At 39.8% G+C, this 21,525-nt stretch overlaps 1 protein-coding gene and 1 pseudogene across 1 annotated transcript; one reads left to right on the forward strand and one right to left on the reverse strand.

Annotated features, from left to right (window-relative positions):
* The first annotated feature begins 953 nt into the window (after window positions 1-953).
* Window positions 954-18,560, forward strand: LOC117074143 (myomegalin-like). The gene is given in 8 exon segments (XM_033195361.1): window positions 954-975; window positions 1,370-1,563; window positions 5,024-5,191; window positions 5,358-5,439; window positions 12,593-12,684; window positions 16,306-16,422; window positions 16,648-16,785; window positions 18,095-18,560. Coding segments are annotated over 8 exon segments (930 nt in total). The 3' UTR covers window positions 18,212-18,560.
* Window positions 8,098-9,931, reverse strand: LOC117075467 (annotated as a pseudogene).
* Window positions 18,561-21,525: the final 2,965 nt, after the last annotated feature.

The raw sequence follows: 21,525 nt of genomic DNA on the forward strand, positions 1-21,525 counted from the left end.
CAGTATGTTTTAAATATTTTTGTCTCTCTTCTCCACTACACACCCTTCAGGGATTCCATTTAGCCCTATACTAGGGTATTTAAAGTTTTTATGCTGATGGTCCTTTTATGTTTTCAAGTCATTTGTTACTGTGTGTTTCATTTATGTTAGTTTCAACTTCTATTCCTTCTAGGTCAATAATCTTCTCTTCTGCAATGTTTAATCCAGTGCCTTCTTCCATTTCAGACTGTAAATCATAGTTTTTATCTACAGAATTTGGTATTTAAAAAATCTTCAACCTCCCCATTTAATTAAAAAACAATTATAACTGCTCTAATGTCCTTTTCTGCTCTTTCCAACATGTGTGTCAATTTTATCTAGATGATTAGATTTTTCATTATGTGTCATGTTTTCCTGCTTCTTTGGCTGCTTGATATTCTTTTTATTTTATTTTATTTTTTGGGACGGAGTTTCACTCTCGTTGCCCAGGCTGGAGTGCAATGGTGTGATCTCAGCTCACTGCGACCTCTGCCTCCCAGGTACAAGCGATTCTCCAGGTACAAGCGGTTCTGTGCCTGGGCAGGTCATTGACTTTCACTGGGATTTTTTTTCCCATATCTAGAAACTTAAGTTGGCAATTAACTTTCTCAAAGAAGTTATGTGAGAATGAATGAGACCTAAACACTACCTCTTCTGTCTGGCAGCTATTAACCTTTATTAGTTACGGTGTTCATGCTGGGGCAGGTGCTGTTTTCAGATCTCAATGGATATTCACTCATTGAATCCTCACAAGGCCATGAGGCACATTCTATTACCCCTGTTTTGTAGAGGAGGAAACAGACTTCTGAAGCTAAGTAACTTGTCCAAGCTAACATAGCTAATAAGTAGCAGATCCAGTATCAACCTAGGCAGTATGGCTCCTCTGTTTCCTCCACCATGTGCCGGTGGTTAGTGCAGAAATAGAAACCATCACTATGATAGCAAATACAGTGTTTAGTATTCCTTTCAGCTTATCGTTTATGCTTCCTCCTATAAAGTTACACTGGAGAGAAAACAAATAAATGAACTGAGTGTCCATTTATCTTCATCTAACATTAATTGTTACATGCCCTGAACAAATAGGAAAAAGACTTATTTCAGAAAACAGTATGTAAGTGGCCACTAGAGATAGTTTTCTGTATTGTTTGTATTCATTCCTGGGACATGTATTTAGAGACTTCTGTGTTGCAGGCTTGTGCTAGATCTGGTAAAACAAAAATGAGTAAAACGTGATACTTATTCTCAAGAATCTCACACCTCCTTCTTCTATGATAGATTCTTATAAGCCCTTTGATATTTAGTAGAGGCAGTTCTTTCCTCCAGAAACTTACAGTATCCTTTCTGCATTAAGATCTTAGTGCAACATTGCTGTGCATACTTGGACCAGGGCAGAGTGAGATAGCAGAGGAGCTGTGCCAGCGTCTACAGCGAAAGGAAAGGATGCTGCAGGACCTTCTAAGTGATCGAAACAAACTAGTGGTGGAACATGAAATGGAGATTCAAGGCCTGCTTCAGTCTATGCGCACCAGGGAGCAGGAAAGCCAAGTAAGGATTAATACACCAATCAGAAAAGTATCATGTAGTGCAGTTATAGTCTGCAAATAGGAAGCATTTGCAGACTGTAGATGTGTGTATATTTATATATTTTACAGTCAACTCCGTTAGTTTCTTTCCTTCTATTTATTACCTAGACCACAGTTTTATTTATTTACTTATTTAGAGGTGGGAGTCTCGCTGTGTTGTGCAGGCTGATCTCGAACTCCTGGGCTCAAGCAATCATCCTGCCTTGGCTTCCCAAAGTGCTGGGATTATAGATGTGAGCTGCTGTACCTGGCCTGAGACCACAGTTTTACATTAATCATCAAAGTATGAAACATTTATTGAAAACCTTGCATTGGGAAAGGTGCCTAAACAATACATGTATCCATTAACTTCATTACATACATTTTCTTTTCCTTAATAATCTGATCATTTTGAGAGAAAGGAGTAGGGGTTGTGAGTGTTTTGATTTTGATTCTAAATTGTTAAGACTTGAGTGATATTTTGCATTTCCAGTCAAGGTATGGGAAAACTTACACTCAACATGTTTACTCTTAGTTTTTGTAAAATCTGAGTTATCTTAAGAGGAAAAAAGATTGCATTTTTCAGAGGTTATGGTGAGAATAAACAATCTCATAATAGTATGGGGTATATTAATTTCACAATATTTAAGAAGTAAATTCTTTTTTTTTTTTTTTTTGAGATGGCGTCTCCTTCTGTCACCCAGCTGGAGTGCAGTGGCACGATCTCAGCTCACTGCAACCTCTGCCTCCTGGGTTCAAGCAATTCTCCTGCCTCAGCCTCCCAAGTAGCTGGGATTACAGGCATGCACCACCATGCCTGCTAAGTTTTGTATTTTTAGTAGAGATGGGGTTTCACCATGTTGGCCAGGCTGAAATGTTGGATCATTCCTGGCCTCAAGTGATCCACCCATCTCGGCCTCTCAAAGTGCTGGGATTACAGGCGTGAGCCACCGTGCCCTGCCCATAAGTAAATTCTTAATTTTTCCTCATTTCTATGTGTTTTAAGGCTAAAGATTCTTAGTTGACTTGTGCTGCATTTCAGATACCAGTAGCTCAGAATCCCCCCAGTCAGTTTTTAGAGGAAGATAGACTCTTTTTGGCCTGTGTTATTTGACCCCATAATCTTTTCTTATGTTTCCTTACATTGTGAAAGGATTATACAGCACTGTTCTAATTGTTAGGCCCACTGAAGAAAGTACACATCTTGTTAGAAAGGTCCTGCTGTGTGCTTCAGAAACTGTTTCTAAAATAGACCTAACAACATTATTCTAAATTATTTAAGTCTTTGGCAAGAGGCTAGGATCTTTGTGTTTTCTTTTTAACCTCTTTGTGATTTGGGAGAATTTGTCTTTATTATACCTCAAAAAAAAATTATGCACTGCTGGTAATAGAATAATGGAGATGATGGAAATTACAGAAGATTTTTCAACTCAAGAAGATTAATGGTTGTATTCTTCTACATCTGCTTCTCTAAATTTACGTGCAAAAGAAATCACCTGAAGAGCTTTTTAAAGATTGCGGAGCTCAACGCCAGAGAAAGTAATTAGGAGGTACAGGTGGGGCTTCGGAATTTGCATATCTAACAAGTTTCCAGGTGATAGTGATGCTGCAGGTTCATGGACTGCATTGGAGGAGCACTGCCAAAAACTCTTAAATTCTACCAGAAAAAGAGCACCAAGGCAGATAGAGCACAGTATATGTTTTGTATGTTATTTATTACGTTTTTCCCACAGTTTTCACAGATATTTTTATTAAATGATAATACCTCTAAAATGGTTATATTCAAATCTCCAAAGAGCCCACATTTTACTTACTGAAAAAATGGAAGTTTTTTTCATATTTCCCTTAGAAATTGTGACAAGAGTTCAGCTTCTCCCTTAAAACAGTAGTACTTTTTCTCAGAGACAGTTGGTGTTACGATTCATCATCTTATACCCTCAGTAATTTTAATATCAACTTATTATTTCCAGATTTTCTCTTAAATGCAGATTTTCTGTGCATTAATAGTTAAAAATGTTCTAGATCTTTCCCTTATTCTGTCATCATCTGTTTTAGAAAACTGGGGTTTAAAATGAAACAAGCTAAGTTTGGTGATTTTGAGGTTGAGATTCTCCTAATCATGTGGTCTGATAAAAATGTTTATGTGTGTAATTGATTCATTCAGTAAATATATAGTGAGTGTCTATTATGTGCCAGACACTGTACTGGGTGCTTGAGATTCAGCACCAAGTTGTCTTTTTTTTTTTTTTTTTTTTTGAGGCGGAGTCTCGCTCTGTCGCCCGGACTGGAGTGCAGTGGCCAGATCTCAGCTCACTGCAAGCTCTGCCTCCCGGGTTTACGCCATTCTCCTGCCTCAGCCTCCCGAGTAGCTGGGACTACAGGCGCCCGCCACCTCGCCCGGCTAGTTTTTTTGTATTTTTAGTAGAGACGGGGTTTCACCGTGTTAGCCAGGATGGTCTCGATCTCCTGACCTCGTGATCCGCCCGTCTCGGCCTCCCAAAGTGCTGGGATTACAGGCTTGAGCCACCGCGCCCGGCCAGATTCAGCACCAAGTTGTCTTTAGGAAACTTACATTCCATGTAGGGGAAGCAGAGAGAGAGAGAGAGAGATTAGATAATGGTAAATGCATTGAAAAAAATTAAGCACAGTAAGGGGTGTTGGAGACAAAGAGATTGCTGGGTTTAAAAAAAAAAAATTTCCCAGCTTTATTGAGGTATAATTGACAAATATTGTATATATTCAAGGTGTACAACATGATGTGTTGATATACGTATACATTGTGAAATGATTGCCACAATCAAATTAACACATCCATCACTACATGTTTTATGTATGGTGAAGACACTTAAGATCTACTCTCTTAGCAAATTTCAAGCAAATAATACAGTATTATTAACTAAAGTCACCATGCTATACATTGGATCCTCAAAACATATTTGTCTTATACCTGAAAACTTGTACCCTTTGGCCAGCAAGATTGCTGTTTTGGATAGGATATGCAGGGAAGACCAACCTGATAAGGTAACGTTTGGCCAAGACCTGAAGGGAGCAAACCACACAAATGTTTGAGTGAAGAGCAATCTTCTCCTAAGAAGCAGCTGATCCAAGAATAAAGACATTTGTTATACTAATTCAAACCAGAATCTTAACACCTTAGCCTGACAGTTCTAGCAGAACCTATTTCAGATTCTCTTATCTGTTACAGATGTGTTAAATTCAGTTTTTTCCCCAATATTCTGCCTATGAGACTTTATTTCCATTCACTTAACTATGTTTTTCCCTGTAAACTGAAAGCAAGGGAACTATTTCCTAAGGACCCACTGTTTTCTGTTGTTGTTTGTTTGTTTTTCACAAATGGTTGACTTTGAAGAAATAATATCAGAACAAAAATTTTGTTTTACTAGGGTATCTTTCTGATGTTATTTGTGATTTCCTCTTACTAGGCTGCTGCAGAGAAGATAGTGCAAACCTTAATGGAAAGAAATTCATAATTACAGGCCCTGTGCCAATACTTAGGAGGGAGAGACTCCCTGACATCCCAAGCACCCATCTCTAACCAACAAGCTGGAGTTACCTCCATTGGCCCCTCTCTTGGAGAACAGACTGATCAAGTAAGAACTATAGACTTATATAATTCATGTTGATTCCATTTCCTTTTTACATTTGAGGTACAAGTTTGATAATTTTAATACCAAATTCTGAGAATATTCTCAGTACTGTCATTGTGATCATGGTTCCTGCATCCTCCTAAGTCCCCCAGCTTTTCCAATTTTTTAGGGTTCAATGCAGATACCTTCCAGAGATGGTATCTCTTCATTGGCTGCCAAAGAGTATGCCAGCATACCCAGATCCACATTAGGTGAGTATCAAATTTCATTTCATTAAGGGACTTTGTTTTTCTCTTGTTTTTCCTTCTAGTAATAGGTTTGACCAAGACTCTTTTCTCTTCCTATCTTAATGGAACAAATAAGTTTGGAATTCCTCTGAAAGGCTGAAGAACTGTCCTTACCTTATGTTGAGTTGAGGTTATTGCTCTGGGTTCACAATTTGGCCCAGAGAAACTCTATCCTTATTCTCCTTTTCAGATAGCTTTGCAGGGATTCAGAAATGCAGGAGGTAGTGGTTCCATTCCTGCCCAGCAGGGCCATGAGCTGACACCTTTTCCTGGGTATCTTTCAAGTGTGGGGCCACTCAGTGTAAGTTGACATCACCTACATTAAACTGTTAGGAATGATAGGCAGTGTATATTGAGTTATTTGACAAGCCTAGTCCCATTCAGGGGATGGTTTAGAAAAGTCTTACAAGTTGTCATTCTCTAGTAGGAAAGCTTTACACTAATCAAAGAGTAAAAGAATGGTGGATTTGTTTTATTTATTCTTTATTTGCCTTTTTTAAAAACTATCCTTTTCCCTAAAGTTTTTTTATTTTGGAAATTTCAAACCTACAGAAAAATGGCAAAAATAGTACAGTGAATACTCAGACATTTTTGTTCAGACTTACCAGCTATTAACATTCTGCCACATTTGCCTTTTTTTGTTTTCTATTACACTCACATATGTAGTTGTAGTATATCTTCTGAACCACTGGAGAATTTCCTACAGAAATCATGACACTTTATTCCTGAATACTCCAGTAAGTATGGCCTAAGAACAAGGGCATTCTCCTACATAGCTACAATATAATTATCACACTCAGGAAATTTAACCTTGGTATAGGCTTAGTATCTAATATACAGTCCACATTCAGAATTCCTGATGTCCCAACAATGTTCTGTATGGCTACTTTGGTTTCCCCCAACCCAGGGGTTATGCATTGTGCTTAGTTGTCATGTCTCTTAGTCTCTGATCTAGAACAATTGTCTAGCTTTTTTTTTTTTCTTTAATGAGATTGGCATTTTTTTTTTCTTGTTACTGGATGTATTTCTTTTCTTTTTTTGGTCACAGAATACTGTTTGCAGTAGAGGAAACTGGCATTGCAGTGTGGTGGTATAATGGCTTATTCACAGAAACCAGTACATGTTCATTCTTCAGCACAAAAAGCCCTAATGGCGCGTACCTATTAAAATTCAGGACATCTCCAATATTATCTCTCTCTGTTTTTCTTTGTCATCTTTTTTTTTTTTTTAATAAACATTTTCAAAGTTTGTTCAAAAGAAGGCCATATAGGTTCTTGGCTAGCGGAAGACAATTCAGAACAGCTGTTGCATACTTGGACTCACACCTTCTCCAGGCTGGCAGTTGATATCTTATTTCCTTTGCAACTCATTTTTATTAAATAAATAAATAAATAAATAAATAAATAAATAAATAAATGTTCCAACTATCAGTTTTAGGAAATCTCTAAGGGAAACACAAGAGCAAGGTGCTGAGGTAAAAAAACACCTGAGGTAGCTTTTTCTGTGTGTTTTTCTCATTTAAAAAATCTGTAAATTTAAAGCTCTGGGCCAACAACCTTGGTAAATTTCAACTTTCCTCCACTTTTTTTTTTAAAGAAAGAAATCATTTTGCTGAATATTGATGGCTTATACACCAAAATGCAAAAAGACAAAATACATTCTTTCACTGTGGAATTTTTTCTTTGTTTGGTGGATCCATTGGTTTGATGGGTTCCTGTTTTCTTCTTCCAAAAGTCTAGAACAAGTACCATTGACTCTTGTTCTTTTGAGTAACCAAGTGTAAGTTGAGGCTGGTTTGTGTGTTTCGCTCTTGTTCCTTTCGTGTGATGTGATACTCAGAGCACTGCTTTGCTTGGGGGTGGGGTGGGGAGGTGAGGGAGTGCATTGAGTCCATTGAGATGGAGGGATGAGGGAATTCAAAAGAATGGAGATGAAGAAGGGCAGGGGAGGGAAGGGAGAGATAGGGAGAGATAGAGAGAGACTGAGAATTATATAGCAGTATGCAAAAATCCAGTTTAAAACCTGTGAAGCAAAGATAAATGCGTGTATGAGCTAGACAGGCATGAGAAGCGACAGTTTTCTCTTCAAAGAGACGGTATCCCTTCTGTTGACATACACAGGCGATCCAGTACTGCTGTGAGTGTCCTTCCGACAAGATTTCCCTCTGGGTGAATTTTGTGTGGGTGGCCTCAAAGCTCCCCTCTACAACATGAGACCTCCCAAAGAAAGACCTTATTCTTTAAAGTCTAGAAAAGCCTGCTTTCTCCTTAGAAAGAAAAAATAATAATTGATTAAAAATTGGAGTTATTTGATATATTATTTCTAAAATATATTACCGCTGTAGGCACCCTGTGTAACCCACAGACCACATATCTTAATATCTTCCCCTTCTAATATGGACACACATGTACAGAGACGATTTGCCACAAGAAAAGGGTATACATGTTGCTTGGCTCTGAACACGTTCACCTATGTTAGTTCAACTAAAAGGGATAGCGTCGTGGGAGTTAAGAAGAGATCCGAGGGGATGGTGAAGTGGATGACTGAAGCCTGCAGAAGCGCTGCGGGGCGGGAGGCGGGACCCGTGGTTCTGGCAAACCTGACTGACCTTCCCCACCCCTCCTCAGCCCCTGGGATTCTCAGGGCCTCTGCAGAGTCCCTGGCCGCCTCCGCAGACTTCTCATTCCTCAGATGGTCTTTGGTTTGCTCCCCATCTGGCTGGCTGTGTTTGGTCTCATTCTGTCAGGTGTTGGAAGGGCTCCGTTCATCTGTTGTTTTGCTGGTGCCTGTGGGAGTCTCACTTGCTGCGCTGTGAGGCGACTCCCTGAGGATATTTCTGCTCCTGCTGCTTCACCTGTTGTACAGTTTCCCTGATCTTGTGCTGTGCAGTCTGGCTAGCAAAGAAGTATCCAATAATTCTGACCATCACTTCTGCATTTTCATCTGGCTTTCCGTCATGAGGCATGATGACTTCTGCACTGGTTAAGTTCTGCAGTTCATTCACGGTCTTGTCACCTTTGCCAGTCACCCGGCTAGCTGTAGAAGAAGGCACTCTGACATAGGCTTCCAGCTTCACTTCTTCTTTGGGGTTAAAGTAGTTTTATTCTTTCAGTTTCCCAAAGATCTGTCCCTGGACCTAGAGCTGGGCTTCCGGTGGCCGGGTGATGATGACCATCCTTTCGCTGAGGTCTGGGCCTTCCGCAGGGGCGATCTTGATGAAGGCTCCGGCAAATCTCACCAGCTGTTTGATGTGTGCCCCCTTCTTCCCGATGATGGCGCCCACAGCCTGGGTTGGGATGAAGAGATTCACAATCTCCTCCTCTGGATAACAGTGATGATGCGAGAACGGGCCAAACTGGTGATGGGGGTACAGGCTGGAGAAGTATCCGGAGTGGGTATTAACAGTCAACATATCATTTTCAAAGGCCTCACGCAGCTTCTTCATAATCTCTATCTCAGCACTGGCACAGGCCTCAATTGTGCCCTTCACAGTGGTGGTTCTTTCCGGGTTGTATATGCTCAAATCCTACAAGATGAGGTTGCTATCTTGATCCCTGTTTCATGTTCAATTTTCTTCAAATTCCTGTCTTCTTTTCCAGTCAGTCTTCCAACCAAGCCATTGTGGGCAAAGATTTTCAGAGGAATCTCTTCAGCTAGTTTGGTCTCATCTGCCTCTTTCTGCATGATTTCAGGAATCATGGGACATGCTTCAGAAGTCCCCCCAGGATGGCATGGATGGTGACAGGCTTCTCTGCAGCTCCAGAGTTCTCTTTTCTATGGATGTCTACCTGGGACTGGGTCTGCTTGACCATGAAGGTCAAGCCCTCCTTTCCGATGATGGCACCAACAAACTGGGTGGGGACCAGGATCCGCAGTGGGAAATCAATCTGTCTGGCCTGAGAATCGTCCTCAGGGCTGGCCTTGCTCCCCGGGAAGAGTGTTCCCACACTGGGCTCGCTGAGGGGGCGACGGGAAGCTCACCTCTTCATCTGGGATGTTGGAAACCTTTAAGGAGTAGTTCTCACACTGATGCCCGCTTAGCTTCTCCATCACTATTTTTGCTGCTTCTCTTGTTGCATATGTGACGTTGACCATGGCAGTTTCTGTGTCTGTGTTGACTTGTTCCACATTCTCCACTGTTCCGTACTGAGCCAAAAGTCCATCAAACACCTCCCACTGCAGGCGAGGAGGGATGTTTCGAATCTGACTTTTCCTGCTCCTTAGCTTTTTAGAGACTGAGTAATCAACTTCCATGATTTTCCCATGCAATTTAACTTTACCCGAGAGGGTCTCGATGGCGCGGATGGCCCAGTTCTGGTCGGGGTAGTCCACACAGGCGTAGCCGGACTTGAGCAGGACCTGTCCCGCCAGGCAGCAGCCTGTCCCCAAAGAGCTGCCGGAGGTCGTCGGCGGTGACGGCTGGGCTCAGGTTCCCGATGTAAAGCTTGTTCATCATCCGTCTCGTCCCGTGGCCTCCTCGGCTGCCCTTGTCTCTCCTCCTCCTCCGCGCCCCTTCCCCGCCCTCCACCCCGCCAGCTACCCACCCCCACCCTCAGCCTGGCTCCCTCCACCACTGCAGGCCCGGCCTGCCCGGGGGCAGAGGTCAAGATTGGCATTTTTGAAGAATCCAGGCCAGCTAATATTCCTCAATTTAGCTGTGATTGTTTCCTCATGGTTAGATTAGAGTTAAACATTTTTGGCAGGAATACCATGTGGATGACATCTTCCCCTCCCTCCCTCCCTCCCTCCCTCCCTCCCTCCCTCCTTCCTTCCTTCTTTCCTTTCGTCCTGCCTGGCTGCCTGCCTGCCTGCCTGCCTCCTGGGTTCAAGCGATCTTCATGCCTCAGCCTCTCAAGTAGCTGGGACTACATGCTTGCGCCACCATGCCTAGCCAGTTTTTTTGTATTTTTTCTTAGAGACAGAGTTTTGCCATGCTGGCCAGGCTGGTCTGGAACTCCTAGCCTCAAGTGATCCACCTACCTCAGTCTCCTATAGTGCTGGGATTATAAGCGTGAGCCACGGCACCTGGCCTGGATAACATCTTTTTTAGTGCATCACATCAGTGCGTGATAATCAGTTTGTATCATCCTTGGTGATATTAAATTTAGTCATTTGGTTAAAGTTGTAGCTGTCAAATCTCTCCGTTGTCAAAAGTTTATTTCCGCCTTGGTATATAGTGATCTGCTGGCTGAATTTGAGATGTTGACAGTTCTGTTTTCCAACAATCATTCACTCAGTGGTTTTAGTATGATTTGAGCCTTGCCTGAACCACCTACATTGGTTTTAAACTACATTAGTAGTTTAAAAATAGTGATTTTCAGGGTTGGGCACGGTGGCTCATGCCTTTAATCCCAGCACTTTGGGAGGCCGAGGCAGGCAGATCACTTGAGTGCAGGACTTTTGAGACCAGCCTGGCCAACATGGTGAAACCCTGTCTCTACTAAAAATACAAAAATTAGTTGGGTTTGGTGGTGCATGCCTATAATCCTAGCTACACAGGAGGCTGAGGCAGGAGAGTCGCTTGAACCTGGAAAGCTGAGAGATTGCCCCACTGCACTCCAGCGTGAACGACAGAGCAAGACTCAGTCTCAAAAAAAAAGAAAAAAAAATTATGATTTTCTATTGTAAAATTTTTTGTTTATTTGTGGGTATTATTTATAAAGAAGAGCTGTCCTTTCCCTATCTCTGTACCCCATTTGTTTTTATCAATGTGGAGTTTTAAAAATCATTATATTATTGATTTTGGTCGTTATTTCCTTTAATGCTCAAATTAACCCATATTTGGTCAGTGGGAGGCCCATCAAGCTATTTCTCTGACCCTTTGCCATATCCTCAACAGTGTTTTTTTTTTTTTTTTTTTTAGCATAGTTTCATAGTTTCTGGCACAGTAAGATGTTCTATGATTACCTTTTGCTTTACCTGCCTCAGTCCCAGAATCAACCATTATCCTAAAGAGCTCCCTGGTTCCTTTTGGTGGGTAATGGCATTCAGAAACTATGATCTGGGCACAAGATGTGTTCATTGCTACATGAATGCCTTTTGCTTCTAGGCCCTTTTAAGTGAACAGAGCTAGCAATGAATATTTTTAAGTATATGTGTGTGTATTTGTATACATATGAAGATTTGATACTGATTTCTGTAATTCCAATTTAACAATATAGGTTCTTTTTTCCCTCATTTCGTATTTGTATCTCCTTGAGAGCCCTCGTTACTTAGAGCATCAATATGTTTCAAAATATTTACACATTTGCAGAATACTATAATATGCAAAAGTAGTTTCAGAATTGCTACATAAATACCACCATCACAATAAATGTATTAAGTAATGTTTAAGATTTTTTTGTAATTCTTTTTATACTTAGGATATTTTGCACTGACAGTGTTCAGTTAGAGTAGTGAGTTCAAAAATTATTTGGATTAATTTTTTAGTATCTTCTGGGTGGTTTTATTTATTTGCTATATATATTTATTTATTTATATTAGTATTCAATTTTAGACATTTTCTCTCCCATTAATTGTCAAGCTGGCTTATTGTCAAGCTGACATTAAAAATTAAACATTTACACATTTCAAAACTCCAGTATATAAAATGATATTCTCAAATGTCCCATATTTCCCTATTCCTTCTCTCCTGTTTCCACTCATCTCCTGCAAGTAATCAGTTTCATTTCTGGGTTATTCTTCCTATATATCTTTTTGCAAAAATAAGCAAATGAATCATCTGTGTATATGTGATGTATATATGTACATTCTCATTTCCCCTTTTTCCTAATAGAAAATCTACTACCTTACATGTATTCTTAAACACATGGCTTGTTTTACTTAACATATTCTTAGAATCTCAAAATCACTCCATGTAAGTTCATAAAGATCATCCTTATTCTTTTTTTACAGCATTATATAGTGCTATCTGTGAATATACTATAGTTTATTCACTCTTTGTGGCATCTAGGATGATTGCAGTATTTTGCTATGATAACGCTACGATGAACAACCCGTGTGTGTGTTTTCTTTTTTCTTGTTATTGGAATGTGTCCTCTGTAAATTACTCAAAGGAGGCAGCAGATATCACATTATGTTAAAAGCAATTAAAACTAGCGCTGTATTTTCATCTTGGGAGACTTGGATACAGTTGCAGGGCTGGAAAAAGAACTGAGTAATGCCAAAGCGGAACTTGAACTCATGGCTAAAAAAGAAAGAGAAAGTCAAGTGAGTTTTCTAGTTAAGTCTTAATTTCAAAATCCCTGTTTTTTCTTTCAAAATAGTTTATATTTAAAAGCACATAATTCTCCAAGTATAATATCTGAGCCCAAATGCCAGGCATGACTTTTTTCTTTTTGAAGAAAAATATAAGTTATTTTATATATACATTATCTCAAAAAGATGCTCCTGTTTTTAGATTGGGACCATTAAAACTTATTAAGTGCTGGAAAAACGTAACCCTCTCTCCCAATTGCTAACTGGAATAAAATAATTGTAAAGGCCGAGTGCAGGGGCTCACGCCTGTAATCCCAGCACTTTGGGAGGCCGAGGTGGGCGGATCACTTGAGGTCAGGAGTTTGAGACCAGCCTGGCCAATATGACGAAACCCCATCTTTACTAAAAATACAAAAATTAGCCAGGTGTAGTGGCGGGCGCCTGTAATCCCAGCTACTTGGGAGCCTCAGGCAGGAGAATCGCTTGAACTCGGGAGGCAGAGGTTGCAGTGAGTTGAGATTGTGCCATCACACTCCAGCCTGGGCAATAAGAGCAAAACTCCACCTCCAAGATAATAATAATAATAATTGTAAAGCACTAGTGAAAAAAGGAAGTGTTGTGTGATTGCTGCTTAGAGTTATGACATTAGACCCATGAAATTAGTTTTAGAAACATGAAACAAGAGAAATTTGAGTATAATCAAAGTTTATCAAGTATTCATGTGCGATGTACTGTGCTAGGTACTTAAATTAGCACTAATGCTCACAGCTCTACACAAAGTAAGTGGTGTTGACCCAATTATTATAGACAAAGAAGCTGAAACACTGATTTCTCTTTTAAAATGGGAGTGGAGAATAGTCATGTAACTAATAAATACCAAAGCTATGATTCAAACTCAAACCTTTTGTGACTTCACATACTTCCTAAGAAGATTCATTTCCTAGAGCACATTTTTCCCACCTTACGCTTTAACTCTCTCTAGCATAGAGTTCTCATCAATTTTTTTAGAAGAGGCCTTTCAGCCTTAGAGATTCCCTTCCCCCTGCACATCCTCCACAGCTAGCTGCATACTCAACTATGATGTTGAAGAAATGCTAGGACCGCAGCGCAGAGTTACCGACTGAAACTGAAAGCTTGTTTGCTACTATGTTGGCATCTCTTTTAGAAGCTCAGTCAGTGTCATGGCTTCCTGAATTCAGTTTAACTAGCTACTCCAAATAGCTCCTTAGTTTTTTTCTACCTTTTGCCATAGCTAGATCTCTAATACAAAACCTGTGTTTGTATTTGTGATGGAATTATCATATATATCTTTTGATTTCATTACCATATTTCTGCTTACAAACAGACTCATGTTTTATGACTCAATTACTTTACAGGATATGAGAATGTGTGGCGTTTAAGAAATACCAGTTTTAAAAATCCCCTAGTCTCCCTTCCTCTTTGTGGTCCTACCTTAGCCATTTTCTGATTGTTCATGTTAGATATTTTAGTTTCCACATCCTCTTCCTGTTTTTCTCATATTTATCAAATCCAGAGTAATGTTACTTTTTGATTCTGTCCTGTTTTCAGGATCATGAAATTGTAATGCCTATGAATGGGTATTTTGAGTGGGTGATATTTAACTATTGCTAAATTCCTTTAAAGGGTTTCTTTAAAATAACTTGTTCTTACCATAAAGACTGTATGGATATGTGGTATCTACAGGAAAGACATTATAACCTAGTGACTCTGAGTCAGCTTCCCTGAGTTCACGTTCTGTATTTACCACTTAGTAGCCAGCCCTGTGATTTTTGAACAAGTTCCTTAATTTCTCTCAGACTCAATCACCTTGTCTATAAATTGAAGAGTAGAAGAAGTCACCTTGTGTATACATCGAAGAGTAGTTATCTCATAGGATTGTTGTGGGGATTCACTCATTCATTCATTAGCTATATGGGGACCTTCTCTAAGCTTGGGCTAGTGCTGAGGATGACATAGTGAATGAAATCAGTAAGGTCTCTGGCTCTATGTAGTTAATTTCTACTGGGGAGATACAGACAATAAATAAATAAACATTATAATTATAGAGTATAGTAAGTGATATGAGGGAAATGATAGAAAGCAACATAGATGGAGACCATCTTAAATAGGGTGGCCAAAGAAGGCTTCTCTGAGCAGATGACACGTAAGCTGGGACCTGAGGATGAACAGGAGGCAGCCCTGGGAAAGATATTTCAGGCAAAAGGAGTAGTAGTTGTAAAGGCTGAGTCAAGAGAAAGTCTGGTGTTCCTAGAAGAGAAAAAGTCTAGTGTGCCTATGAAGTCATGAGTGAGGAGTAAAATGGCAGATATTAAAGTAGGAAAAGTAGGCAGGAGTCAGATCACTAGATTTGTTAAAAGGATTAAATATATACAAAGCATTTATTAGAGAGCCGGGGGCATAGTGTTAGCAGCTATGGTTATTATCATGATTTTTTTTTTTTTTTGACGCAGTGTCTCGCTCTGTTGCCAAGCTGGAGTGCAGTGGCACGATCTCAGCTCACTGCAAGCTCCGCCTCCCGGGTTCAAGCGATTCTCCTGCCTCAGCCTCCTGAGTAGCTGGGGTTACAGGCACACATCACCACGCCCGGCTAATTTTTATATTTTTAGTAGAGATGGGTTTCACCATGTTGGTCAGACTGGTCTCGAACTCCTGACCTTGTGATCCATCCACCTCAGCATCCCAAAGTGCTGGGATTACAGGCGTGAGCCACCGCGCCTGGCCTATTAAATCATGATTTTTAATGAACTTTGTCATAACCAAGTATTTGTCATTTTCTGGTGAGAACACTGAAAGTTTAGGGCATGCAGTGCCAGCTTTTGGCAACATTTCTTCCTAGGTGGTGGCATGTTCTTCCATCAGGAGGCATGTAATGTTTGGTGATCTCTCGTGATGTTAGCAGCTGTTGCTGTATCATGCCTTATCCAGTCATTCATTAAGGGTTGCAAAATGGAGATATCCTCATGCTGTCATTTTTTCATCTGTTGGGTGAAATACATAAAAACTTCATCTCTTGGCCGGGCGCGGTGGCTCAAGCCTGTAATCCCAGCACTTTGGGAGGCCGAGGCGGGGATCACGAGGTCAGGAGATCGAGACCATCCTGGCTAACACGCTGAAACCCCGTCTCTACTAAAAATACAAAAAATTAGCCGGGTGAGGTGGCGGGCGCCTGTAGTCCCAGCTACTCGGGAGGCTGAGGCAGGAGAATGGCGTAAACCCGGGAGGCGGAGCTTGCAGTGAGCTGAGATCCGGCCACTGCACTCCAGCCTGGGCGACAGAGCGAGACTCCGTCTCAAAAAAAAAAAAAACTTCATCTCTTCTTGCTTCTGCTAATGGTGACCATTCTTTTTCAGTATCATAATAAGCTTGTTAAACAAATTTGATGTGTTTTATAGTGCTAGCTAAAGTGGAAGACATCATTAAGAACAACTATGACATATTCCCATAAAACATCCTTTGGTGCCATACTGCATGGATTATTGATTTGATGCTGTAGAGCCCTATTCATGTTCTCATTTTCTTTTGCATTACTGGCTGATAGTGATATGATATGCAAAAGCATTTGCCTCGGTGTTAAAATGTAAACATGGCAGATACTGTTTCCTCTTTCCACAGATGGAGCTTTCTGCTCTACAGTCCGTGATGGCTGTGCAAGAAGAAGAGCTGCAGGTGCAGGCTGCTGATATGGAGTCTCTGACCAGGAACATACAGATTAAAGAAGATCTCATAAAGGTCTTTCAAAACTTTTTAAAAGACCATTGGAAATGTTCACAGCTCAGAATTACTCTAGGGCATCTTCAGACAATATTTGCACACACTGAATCCCTTGGCCAGTGATTATCAATATCCCACTTGAAAGTATAGCAGACTATTTCAAGAACATTTGTTCCCCTGCTCCTCTGCTGAATAACCCTTTTATTGCTGTTTTCACATCCACACTTATTTTTTGACTTGTAGGACCTGCAAATGCAACTGGTTGATCCTGAAGACATACCAGCTATGGAACGCCTGACCCAAGAAGTCTTACTTCTTCGGGAAAAAGTTGCTTCAGTAGAATCCCAGGGTCAAGAAATTTCAGGAAACCGAAGACAACAGGTAAGTTATTGGAATGTAAACCTTATTTATTTATTTACTTTTTTTTTTTTTCAGTAGAGACGGAGTTTCACCATGTTGGTCAGACTGGTCTTAAACTCCTGACCACAAGTAATCCATCCTCCTCGGCTCCTCAAAGTGCTGGAATTACTTACAGGCATGAGTCACCACATGAGACAGGGTCTCACTGTGTCACCCAGGCTCGAGTGCAGTGGTACGATCACTGCTCACTGCAGCCTCAAACTCTGGGCCTCAAGGAATCTTCCTGCCTCAGCCTCCTGAGTAGCTGGAGCTGCAGGTGCACGCCACCACGCCCAGCTCAAACCTTATTTTTCTACTGTGAAATAAACCATGGTAAAGCTGTCAATCTCAGCTATTTGTGGAGGGTTAGTTGATGGTATTTCACAGACAAACTATGCTCTAAAGTTTCCTACTTTGGTCGGTAGCAGCTGTAGATGCCCCTTTCTGACATTTGTAGTTCTGAAAAAAGCAGCAGTTCTTTTGGGCACATACCAGTAGTTATCCCTCACACTCATACATAAGTCACCTCCCTCTCAACTGAATCGTTCTCTTTTATCTGCGTTTAACCATGTTCAAGTCTCTCCCAGTTAAAAAAAAAAAAAAAAAAAAAAAAAAACAGAGAAACCCCTGTCTTTTCCCCAAATTTCTTTGTAGCTACAGCCTCGTTTAACCTTTCTTCAATGCCAGACTTTTCCAGAAGACTTAATTGCCTGTACTCCCTGTCTCCATTATCATCTCTCTCACTAACTACTCACCCCACTCCATTCTGGCTTTTAACTCTACCTTAAACAACTCTGTTGGTTATACATTTTCATAGCTCATTATCTTTATAGCACTTATTACACACACAGTGACACACATCTATGATTAATGAATGTCTTTTTCCTCCACTAGATAGTAAGCTTTCCCCTAGAACCTAGAACTAAGTCTGTCCCATAGAAGGTTCTCAGTAAATATTTATTGAATGAATGAAGAATACTAGTGAGTCCTATTATATATATTTCCCTCTCGCCTGTCCTGTTCCCCTCTTACTCCTTTCTCTTAGCTTCTCTCTCCTTTTTCTTCTTTTTGCTCCCATGTTTGAATTCCACCCTGCAGGGTTTTAAAGATTTTTTAAAAAGATAATATGACATTGATTTGAAAACTATAAAGTAGTATCAAAAGTTTAAATACTAAGATAGTGGGCTTTTTAAGTCATAGTACATGCTAATGCATTTTCTTATTTCTCAGGATTAACTGTGGCTTCATGTCTCACTGTGCCATTTGCATGTTGCTTCTTCTCTCTTCTCAGTTGCTGCTGATGCTAGAAGGACTAGTACATGAACGGAGTCAGCTCAGTGAGGCCTTACAAGCAGAGAGACAGCTCTATAGCAGTCTGGTGAAGTTCCATGCCCATCCAGAGAGGTAAGAGAGTGGCTGTTTTTTCTTTTATTCTTTATTGAAATTTTTATTTCTTTTACTATTGTATTCTTTTTATGCCTTTTATTCTTCATTAAGTGCAGATGCTTATGATACTGAAGAGGGGAGAAAAAACAAGGACAATTACTGGGGCTACCCACTTTGTCATTTGTTTTAGGATTGCTCTGAGCCTCAGTGTCAAAATCTTAAGTCGGGAATAGTGCCTGTTTCGCACAGCTATTGCAGAGATTAAATAAGAAGACAGCTTTGGTGTCTAAAATAATGCCTTGCATAGAGTAAGCACTCTATGTATGTTCATTTCTTTTCTGTGATCCATGTCCTGTTAAAGGCTGTTCTATTATAAACATAAGGCTATTCCCTGTCTCTACGAAAAATACAAATATGAGCTGGGTGAGGTAGCGCGTGCTGTAGTCCCAGCTACTCGGGAGGCTGAGGCAGGAGAATCACTTGAACCCGGGAGACAGAGGTTGCAGTGAGCCAAGATCGCACCACTGCACTCCATCTCGGGCGACAGAGTGAGACTCCATCTCAAAAACAAACAAAAAGTAAGGTTATAATGGGCACTGATATTCATTTAATATCATCAATTAAAATATATTAATTGGGATGGCTAAATCATCCTGGGACCACCGATAACTATCATGATGAATATATTTTCTTCTACCTCTTGATTTTTGGTCACATATATGATACCTCTCTGGATCATTTTATATTCTCTTCATTTTTTTTCTCATTTTACCTTTCCATTCCATTTTCTCTTCAGGAGCACAGACTCTTTTTCATACTGGATTATTCTACCTTTGACAGTCATTTTTCAACATGACAGTAATTTTAGATAAAGCATCGTGTGCTTATAGAACCTTGTGCTTGACTAAAAATAATCTTCAAATAAAAATAATCAAGTAAATTTTTACGTAAGCCATGCTTAACTTGAAGCATAGAACTTAAATTGAGAAAAAAATCCATATGATAGATTTTGTTTTTCTCACATTTCCTTTTTGAATAATAGCAAATAATACAGAGTAATGGTTGTAAGAGTTCAGGGTAGATGAAGTCTGTAGGTTTTAGAAATAATACAGTTGAAAAGAACCTCCAAGATGACTTATTTAATGAGCAAACTAAATGTCCTTAGATAGATATTGTCCCTAAACTCTTTTCTATTGAAAGTTTATAGTATTGAAAATTTGATGACTATTAGCACCTAGTATAAGTCAACATTCATCTGCTGTTCTCTTTTTAGATAGCCAAGTGATAACTTTTTCGAAAAGACATTATTGGACTATGTTAGTAGGTCCGCCTTCTCCTTTGATCATGTGCACTCGTACCTGTCACCCAACCTTCTCCACACCCTCTTCTCTTCATTCAGTTGTGGACAGCAGTAATAGTTTCAGTACCTTTGCTTCTTAGAGGAAATACATTTTTCCTTATTTATATTTTTAAAAGATGTTTCTATGACATTATATATAGCAAGAGATCTATTAAGGATCCAGAAAATCTTAACCTGTATAGGATATGAGTTCCTAACCACAAGAATTAGTTTCCTTGAGGGTTCTTGAGTATATTCTGTTTACACAGTTTATACATAAGTAAACTCTGTGGCAGATATACATAAAAAACCTATCACTTTTATGCTCATTCATCCTCCTAATTCAGTGTCTGGGTCATGAGATGTTTGGCTCACAGCTTCAAAAACTGTTCAAGAAAACTGATTTCAGTTCTCTCTATGTTGATCTTCCAGTTGGATGTGAAGCCTTCTGATTGTGGAAAGGAGGAGTAGATCACATTATACTGAAAATTGTCCTTTTCACTGAGAAATAAAGGTTGACTGAGCTACCTAAAGTCACTTTCCTTTGGACTGTAAGCCTTAGATAGAACAATAATACCTTTGCTTTTCTTGAGGTAGTATTAGAAAATTCTAGTTCCCACTGATAGGATAAACTTGTTTTCCCATTTCAGGGTCTTTTTTATAAAACAATCACAAAATCTTGACATTTGGCATCCCTGAAAAGCTCAAGTGGCCTTTTCAAATAGGGCCTCATGGAGTATTACTGACTTTACAGTCAGTATCCTGCAAAGAAAGGTGACAAACTTCCTATGAAGTTAGGAGGAAATATTAGTAACTCACACACTTGAAGTCCATTTTCCATTTTACCTTGTAGAAATTGTAATAGAGAGAGAACAAATGAAATCAGTTTTCTTTTCCAGGTATATCCTGTGAGATACCTAAGAAAATACAGAGTATTTTCTCTCAGTTCTCTCAGGGTTAAAGCTCAGTGAGCTTTTCTTTTCTCTTTGGTAGTGTGGAACCATTTGTACCATGGAAAGAATAGCTGGAAATATGGAACCCGAATATGGCAATACAGTAATAAACAGAAGGAGTGAGTCAGTAGGATAATATATTGGAGTGATTTCTGTAGGGTAATGATTTCGGTTATAATGTGTTTTAGAATGTGGATTTAAGCCACCTTCTCACCCTCTGTACCAGTAGCTTTGTTAAAACATTTTATTATGATCAAATAACAAGCCTGTTGCTTTTGAGTAATCTAAGTGTTAACAGAAGGTAAGTCTTCAACTTCTCCCTGTTCTCACCTGGCCAAGATGAATTCTCTAAATAAAAAATAGCATCATAATTTGCCTCCAACAAAGAATGGGAAATGGAAGGAAACACAAAACTGTGGTCCTGACAGTACTAATTCTACCAGGTTTCAAATAAGAATAATTAAACTTTAAAGGGACGTACTGATTCTTTTTGTGTTACTCTCCCTTTTTGTTTAAAGTCAAATTCCAGAAGCAAAAATCTTTATCATACTGTTTTCCTCTTACTAAAACTGGAAGAGTAAAATAGAAAGTTCAGCAACATCAGAAAATGTTGTATTTAAAATAATATGAAGAATAGGGGTTTTAAGTACATAAACCAAGTTGGCTTCCTTATAGGTTTAATTTTAGTATATAACATGAATATGTAGTGCTTCTTTTTTTTTTTATTATACTTTAAGTTCTAGGGTACATGTGCACAACGTGCAGGTTTGTTACATATGTACACATGTGCCATGCGGGTGTGCTGCACTCATTAACTCATCATTTACGTTAGGTATATCTCCTAATGCTCTCCCTCCCCCGTCCCACTACCCCACAACAGGTCCCGGTGTGTGATGTTTCCCTTCCTGTGTCCAAGTGTTCTCATTGTTCAATTCCTACCTATGAGTGAGAACATGCGGTGTTTGGTTTTTTGTCCCTGCAATAATTTGCTGAGAATGATGCTTTCCAGCTTCATCCATGTCCCTACAAAGGACATGAACTCAT

This window comes from Trachypithecus francoisi, unplaced genomic scaffold (assembly GCF_009764315.1).
Source record: "Trachypithecus francoisi isolate TF-2019V2 unplaced genomic scaffold, Tfra_2.0 Lachesis_group5, whole genome shotgun sequence".
Taxonomy (NCBI): Eukaryota; Metazoa; Chordata; class Mammalia; order Primates; family Cercopithecidae; genus Trachypithecus; species Trachypithecus francoisi.